Source organism: Halyomorpha halys, unplaced genomic scaffold (assembly GCF_000696795.3).
Source record: "Halyomorpha halys isolate HHAL.00 unplaced genomic scaffold, Hhal_1.1 Scaffold100.1, whole genome shotgun sequence".
NCBI lineage: Eukaryota > Metazoa > Arthropoda > Insecta > Hemiptera > Pentatomidae > Halyomorpha > Halyomorpha halys.
In genome coordinates, this window is record NW_027112088.1 from 193,605 (window position 1) to 202,242 (window position 8,638).

An 8,638-nucleotide genomic window follows, 5' to 3' on the forward strand; every position below is an offset into this window, starting at 1 on the left:
GTATGTATATATCAAAATATAAAACAATTTAATGAGGTTCAACAATGGTGTGAGTCAACTACTACTTAGTGTTTCCAAAAAATATTGTCAGTTGTGGATTTCTGAGTGCAATAAACGTTTTTTTTAAAAACAGTTATTAATATTTGATATGGTCCATTGTTGGACTTAACTAAAATCTTTTTAAATTTTGATATGCTAATAACAAAATATGATGTAAATGTAATAATCGATTATAAATACACATTATCAATCGTAAATTATTAATTTTCTCAAAATGTGATGTTATCGATTTGTGTTTATGTTCTTCTAATTTGTTCATAGTTCCTGATGATGGCCTGATAGCCGAAGCATCAAACATCTTAATTTTAAATTGTAATTTTGGTGAATTAATCTTGCTTAATAATTATTAAATGCACATACTTTCACATCATTTTTTTTCTTTTATTCAAACAGATGCACATCCAATTTGTTGAAAGTATGCTTGGTGTACATAAAAAGTACAAAGAACTCATTCAAGAAGTTTTTAACTCTGACCAAAGCTTCATGGGAGCCTTGGATAAAGCTTGTTCTTCTGTCATCAATCACCGCATGAACCCTAAGCAGCCTTGCCGGTCTCCAGAACTTGTATGTAAACAAAATTTATGAAAATATATTATCTTTTAATTTATCTTTTTACAGTACAGATACAGTTGTATCAATATTACTACTTATTTTCCATTTCAGTTAGCAAAGTATTGTGATACCCTGTTAAAGAAATCATCTAAAGGCATGTCAGAAAGTGAAATAGATGACCGTCTAGCTAACTCTATTACTATTTTCAAATACATTGATGATAAAGATGTCTTTCAAAAATTTTATTCTCGGATGCTTGCTAGGAGACTTATTCATCAGCAATCTCAGTCAATGGATGCAGAGGAAGCAATGATTAATAGGCTCAAGGTAAAGCAAATGTTTAATTTGTATTTTTATCTTTAAGACTTGAATGAAAATTATTAAATACAGTTTTAATTCATTTATATAGTTCCAGTGAAAATTGTTTCCTTTTTGATTGATTGATTTAGTATTTTCTGTTAGTAAGTTTAGCAAGGATGTGCATGACCTAAAAATTTAGTTTGAATCGGTAATCATTATTTAGATAAATTTGGGGTTCAGTGAGGTTTAAAGCAAGACAATTCTTTCACCTGTATTATTTAATTTAGCATCAGAATATGTTTTTAGAAATGAGATGCATACCGAAAAGTGTTAAAGTGTTGGTGGTAAAATGGCCATGCTTTCATATGCTGATGATATGCTACTATTGGCTGAAGACAAGGAAACTATAAAACTAAATAAATCTTGATAAAAAGTAAGGTAAAATCTAAGTTTGGAAATGATTAGGGATAAAAAAAAAATTTGTTTAGATGCAGAAACAGCAACAGTTTCATGATGTAGGAAATATATTTGAGGAGGTAGAGAGGAAGTATATAGGGTCCAAAGTTACTAAACAAAATTAAATTAATTATTTTCAATTTCGAAATTGCTTAGCTCGCACCTTCTGTCCGGAAACTTAAAAATTAGAATTTACCATACTATTATCTTTCCTGCTGTTCTATACAGACATGAATTATGGCCTCTGACACTAAGAGAGGAACAGGCCCAAGGTTTTTGAAAATAAATTATTGTTCAACATATTTGAATTGAAGAAGAATGAGTTAACAAGAAAATTTTTTTGAGGGTTCTATAGACAAATCAAGTCTTACACTCAAACATTTCTTGTAAATAATTCTAGGTTTTGAACTTTTTTAATTTAGAAAATTCATAATTTTCCTTCATTGGTATAGATGTATGTATTTTTAAAAAAATACTATTGATTGTTAAGAGTTGAATGGATTTACAAGTTAAAAAAAAATTATATATTAAAAAAAATTTAATTTTATCACTGATTTTTATATAGATATTTGATCAAGACATGTGATAAGCTCTAAATAAAAATGCTTTGTTTTGTTTTTTCCATTTTCTTAAAAAAACCTTAATTTTGCATGGAAATCCCCAAATATTTTTTGCATGTCTTAAGTGTAAAATGTTTTTGAATCACATTTCTTCTTATCACTGATTTATAGGGCTTTGCTCTTTGCAAAACAAATTTTGTCCAAGTTTTTTCCTTATCAAAAAGTTTATGTCAAAAAAAAAAAAATGGACAAAATCTATTTTGATCTTAAGCCATTAATTTATATATTACTATATAATGAATGAATGGTAATCATGAATTTATATAATACTATTTATGAACAATGAAAAAAATTTAAATCCCAAAACAATATATATTTGATCATTGTGAAAAAATTAAAAACAAGGACTATGTTTACAAAAACATTATGCTAAAAATGTCAACCGATGTATCTGTCTGAATCTACCCAAAGAAGATAGAAAAGGGCTAAGGAATTTCTGTTGATAATATAATATCAGAAAAATATTAGTTAATTGCAATTCTGGAGTAGGTTTCTAACACTGTGTGCTAACCTCTCTCTCCTCCATGAAATGTCAGTTATACTACTTTGTCATTGCTTCTTGCCCTTATGGCGTATGAGCGATAATTGTAGATTTACAATAAAGATTCTTTCATAAATAATATTTTAACTTTGCAATTATGTTTCTTTGTTATAGCAAGCATGTGGTTATGAGTTCACCAATAAGCTTCACAGAATGTTTACGGATATCTCAGTTTCAAATGACCTTAACAATAAATTCCAAGCATTTCTCAAGAGAGATAATGTCGACCTTGGTGTCAACTTTTCTATATATGTTCTACAGGTATGTCTATTTTAGGAGAACAAAAAGCTAAAAAAAAAATAATTTTATAAAGAAATATATAATAATAAGTCACCATATATTTTAATGAAATATTGTGAGACATGAATGTTTTTTATTTAATAAATCCATCATTATTGTTAGCCATTCCTGTACTGTATGAGTCATGATCTCAAAATGGCAGAATTTCTCTCCCTATCAGTTTAACTGAAAGATAATTGCAGCACAATAATAGAAAATGCATTTCTAATGCAATGGGTAGGTGTATCAAATTCATTTTTCAATTTCAGGCACTTTTTAAATTTTGCTCGATTGGACTACTTAAAGTATCCTCCTTCCGTTTTAAGCAAATATTTCAAAAGTGAAATAGGACCGCACTCCCTGGAGGTCTTAGTGGGGTAGGTCTTGCTGGGAAGGATTACCTTTTTTTCGTGTTATGATATCCTCTTGTGAGATTGTGACATGTACATTAACCAACCTACTCGTTATAATTGTATGTTTGATAAGTAAGGCTACCATGGAGGGAGGGAGTGGTGGGTTTAATGACGTTTTTAAAATTTCAGACGCTTTTTAAATATTGCTCGATTTAACTATCTCAAAGTCTCTTCTTCCCGTTTTAAGGTATTATTTCAAAAGTGATATAGGACCGGGGGTCTTAGTGGGGCGGGGAAGGATTGCCTTTATTTTTTTGTTATGATCTCCTCTTTTGAGATAGTGACATGTCGTATATCATGTCGTTTTTCAACTTTTAATTTAACATAATTTAACACTCTTAAAGTCTCCTCTTCCCTTTTTAAGTTAATATTTCAATAGTGATATAGGACTGTCGTTCCCTGGGGATCTTAACAGGGCAGGGAAGGATTGCCTTCTTTTTTGTAAAACATGATTTATGAAAGCACAAGTCAAGTCTCATTTGTGAGAAACATTTGTGGTTACAGTCAGTTTGATTGAAATTAATCTCATAATTTTAAGTGTCAACAAGATTTTTGCCTAGTCTCCTAGACAAAATGACTTTGAATTCCCTTGAATTAAAGGGATACTGAAGAGAAATTTTTGCTTCTCATGACAACACTGTACCTTAGTATTTTCTCGTATGTAGTTTTCCTCTGTTTGTTTTCTAGTCCAAATGGTTTGCAGAATAACCTTCATTGATATTACAATTTCCTGGCCTGATTTTCTTCATTTTAAATAGTTGCATTTTTATATTTATCTTCCTTTAATTAATTAGCCAAAGAGTAGATATATAGCTGTAAAAAATTCTGAATTTTCATGTGTAATTCTATCATAAAATTAATATCTGTTAGAATTCCCATCCCCCTCCAAACATTGGTTTTCATAATGCCAGATGACTGTGTACTAGAATATCAGAGTACTAAACTTGAATATCAATCTTAGTTACTAGAGGAGCTGTAAGCTTTTTCCATACTTCTTTTCATTTCCTGTAATCTTTTTACTTTTATCTAAGTATCTAACAAAAAACTAATTTAAACCGAGTAATCAATGTGTGCTTATGAGTGCCAGTCTTACGGGTAGGCTATCCACATTCATGCAGTGGGAACACCTGAAGGGGTCTTCACTACTTGTTGGGAATAACAAAGCTAAATTAATTTTAGCCTATTAATAAAGTAACTAAACTAGAGAAATATTGAATGAAATAAAAAGAGATATAGAACAGTTTTTTGTATTCATTCCTTTTTTTAGAGGAATGTATGCTAACCACCAACCAATTTATGGACCTTTTAGTTATCTACAAGTTGTTATTTTATTATAACTATGATCATATAATACAAAAGTGGGACTAAAAATGTATTCAAAATTCTGTCATTTTGGAAGAATGGCCCATATGATAATAATGTGTTTATTGAATTTGTACTCATTATGTTTTGTCAATAGGCTGGGGCTTGGCCTCTAGGACAGGCTAATCTTACTTCTTTTGTTTTACCTCAGGAATTAGTTAAATCTGTACAAATGGTGAGTATTTTCAAAAATAATTATATTTCCTTTTTTCTCTATGCAACCATTGTTTATTAAATATCTGAATAATTGTTATTTTAGTTCGAACTTTTTTACCACAATCGCTTTAGTGGTCGGAAATTGACATGGCTTCATCATCTTTGTCAAGGTATAAACTTATGAGATTTATTTATTATTAATTAATTGTTTAATTATTATTAAGTATCATATTTATTGGTTTAGAATTTTATATTTCATCAATTTGAACTTTAAAAAAATTTAAATGGACACACACCAATACCTTAAAAAGTGATACAATATAAAATGCCTTTATATTAATTTATTTCCTTGTCTGGCTCCAAGCCTTTTTGGATTTTTTGGAAATTCACCTGGGGTGCATAATTTTTGTTTAATTTCAGAGCATTAGACCATTTAGAACCCATAAGAATTTATTTCTCATAAATAATTTGTTTTACTTTTGGTATCTCATTGAAATGGATGGTATATATCAATGCCCTACTACCTGCGATTGGCCCATTCTGCAAACGCATTTTCACGCAGTGACTGCCATAGAGCTCTCATACTCCAATATCCCTGTTCAATCAATTCTAAATGCAAGATAATAATTTGTATAGATAATTCCTAACTTCATTGCAGAACTAAAAAAAAAAACTTGATTAGGTTCACCATCTCTGTATCTTATGAGGGAGGGAAATAAATTCTATTTTAAATTATATTCCTGATTAGGTATGATGTCGACCAGATCACCTTCTTATATTTATTAGTGTAGAAATAGTTTTTATTTTTATTATAGTAGCCCTAGATTTATTCAGAGGCAAATAATGGGGTAAACTAGACTAAAGTGGTAATCTGACTTTTCATCTGGTAGATTCTGGAAAGGGGTTTCTGAGTGGTTTAGCTTGGATGCTGTGTTCGTTGTTCAATTACCTTAATTTTTTTTTTTTTAACACATTCACCTATTTTAGTTTTGTGACTTCAGTCCAGTTATTTTTTTCACACACTTATGTATTTAATCATACTTGGAGCAAAATAAAAGGTGAAATATTTATGAAAAATAAATAACTGTATCTTATTTGTTTCTAGGTGAATTAAAGCTCTGCTATTTGAAGAAGCCTTACATTGTTACGATGCAAGTGTTCCAAATGGCTATGCTTCTTCTGTTTGAGAATGCTGATAGCCTAACAGCAAAGGAAATACAAACCACCCTACAGTTGAACAACGAACAATTTAACAAACATCTGGCCAGCCTAATAGATTGTAAAATCATAGTTTCTTCCACTGAGGTGAGGCAGTTTTGTTATATATATAGCCAACATAATGAATAATAAGTAACTAATTATTAAGTAAATAAGGATATTATCAATATTCAACTCATATTGACCATAAAAACACCACTTAATGTAGTGTAAGCTATGCTATCATTTTGATTTTCTTATTAATATATTCATTCTTTCTACCTTGATTCTCTTGAGTTGTTACTCCTACCACTACATGTAGGTTCTCCATCTTCACCATTTATGTTCTTAAAATCCATTCTCCTCCTAGCACTGTCCTCACATTACACATAGCGATGGTAAATAATCCCTGTTATTGGATCCTTAACTTTTTGGTCGTCATAATCACAACTCTTGACTCTTAAAGACAACACTCAAAACCAGAGAATGAAAATAATCACCAGCAAATCCTCTTATTCTCTTTTCTGTAATTTCACACTCTCAACTTACATGAAGCCCTGTGTTTTATATATTTTTTCTTGAAGGTGTCTAAAAATAATGTAAATTTGATCGATTAATTTTAGAGATGTGGAATAGGAACTGCAGTTTATTTGGCTTGACTGCTGAACCTAAGTAATATACTCTAATAAACATTTTATTCAATAACATATGGACCAAACAATCTTTTTTCAATCCAGATAAAAGTTGAAAATGTTCTTAAGTTCACTATCATATTTCAATTTTAACGTATTTTACACATATTACATTGCGCCTACTTCCACTGTCTGTTGTATTCCTTAATTTTTAATTAAAATTATCTTTTTAACTTTTAATTTTTATTGCAATTATATTTATAAACCTATTATATATTTTTTTTTATATTGATTTCTAACGAATTCTCCATGCAGGTGAACAGGTTTCGGTATCTGTTGGTAAGTTATTGATGAATATAGGAAATATGAGTTCAGACCAACAGAGCCCCGAGAGAATCGAACTAGGACAAACTGTATGGGTTCCAAGAGCGGGAGGCCCTGTTCAGGAAGTAGTGGCTGTCTCCGTGATGTCTGTGAATGCTGTTGGAGATGGTGAAAAAAAGTGCGTTAAGGTCAAGTGGCAGGATGAGAAAGGGGTAGTATTGGGCAAGACATTGTCAATTGGTGACATCTTCCCAAGTTTACCTACAATACCGCAGACAAATGAAGAGACAGAAAAAGAATACAACAGACAAGATACTCCTCCACAGACAATTGATAAAGTTTGTCCAGTCTGTGGGCTGATTTTTATGGGTGATAGAGGTCTTGGAACCCATATAGCAAAAAAACATCCCAGGGAGGCAAACAACAAAAAATTAAGGAGCTTACTAAGCATTGTAAGAGATAATGAGGTCGGAGAGGGAGTGATGGACCATATCAAAATAGAAATAAGTAAATGGTCGGCTGTCTTTCAGAATATTATGAAAGTTAAAAATTTTAACTCTGCAGATTTCGACACGGCAGTAGACGATTTCTTGAATTTCCTAAAAAATATTAATGCCAAACTGCCGGGCCCACAGCATCCTGCCATCAAATTCTATAAAATGAGGAAAAAAATAAAACCAAAATGGCTGACAAGGTACCCAGGAGGTATTGAGGACTGGGTTTGATCTGCTGTCAATAGGAAGCTCCACTGCAGTATTGGTCCATTGCCCAGTGACTGTTGAATGTTCCGGATGCCCTATTCCAGTCTACATTCAATTACAAAGCCGAAATCGCGGCATGTGCCAATAGACTAGGGGTGGATCAGGACTACCAAAGTGTGAGAGCTCTAAGATCGTTGTTGCGTGAGAATGCTTTCGAAGAATGGGCCAATTGCAGGTGGCAGGGCAGGGTATTGGTGTTCGCCATTTCAAAGAGACCCCCAAAGCAAATAGATATTATGTGCGAAGCAGATACTCTCGGGGTCAGAATGGGCGAACGCCCTGAAACTAAATATCAATTACGCAGCCCTCCGTGGAGTCCCAGGGGCCAGTGGACAGCAAGGAGAAGTTGGATCCCTCTGTCGCAAATGCAGTAGGGAGTCTGAAACACCAGCCCATGTGGTTGGAAAATGCCCCAACAACTCCCTCCTTATAATACGCTGACACCATAGGGTCAAAGAAGAATTGATGAAGTTCCTTGAAAGAAAAGACTTTATCTGCTTCGAGGAGGTTTATTGCGTTGACACCGACAGATCCGTAAGATACGACGATATTGTCGCATTTACAAAAGTTGGAGGCACGGCTCTGGTCCTAGATCCAACAGTAAGATTTGAGAGTAATAACCTCGAACAGGAAGATGGAGTGGAAAGGGAAAAAAAGAAAATATATGAAAAATGCATCCCTTCCCTTAAGAAAAAATTCCACGAGACCTTCAGAGAGAGTTCTCCGTGAGAGGCCTCTGGTTTGGATCTCGCGAAACAATACCAGATAGAACAAGGAGCTTCTTAGAAGGACTAGGTGTTAGCATTGGGGATATTGGGATCTTGGCAGAAAATATTATTTTGGACTCCCTGGGGATTATACATCATCACCTGCATGTGAATTAGCTCTACTTTATTCATTGTTTTATTTATTTATTTTAGTAGGTGGACCTGTCGATTTGTGTGTTTTAACTTATTTATTCATTAAATTATTTTATTTTTATTAT

The 8,638-nt window shown here is 32.2% G+C and overlaps 1 protein-coding gene across 1 annotated transcript in view; it reads left to right on the top strand.

Annotated features, from left to right (window-relative positions):
- Positions 1 to 6,044, top strand: part of LOC106677443 (cullin-2) — a gene marked incomplete at its 3' end in the record, with an annotated part of 16,963 nt that extends 10,919 nt beyond the window's left edge. Inside the window, 6 exon segments of the mRNA XM_067050055.1 lie at positions 454 to 624; positions 724 to 939; positions 2,644 to 2,790; positions 4,681 to 4,758; positions 4,843 to 4,909; positions 5,845 to 6,044. Of these exon segments, the coding sequence (XP_066906156.1) occupies positions 454 to 624; positions 724 to 939; positions 2,644 to 2,790; positions 4,681 to 4,758; positions 4,843 to 4,909; positions 5,845 to 6,044 (879 nt within the window).
- Positions 6,045 to 8,638: the final 2,594 nt, after the last annotated feature.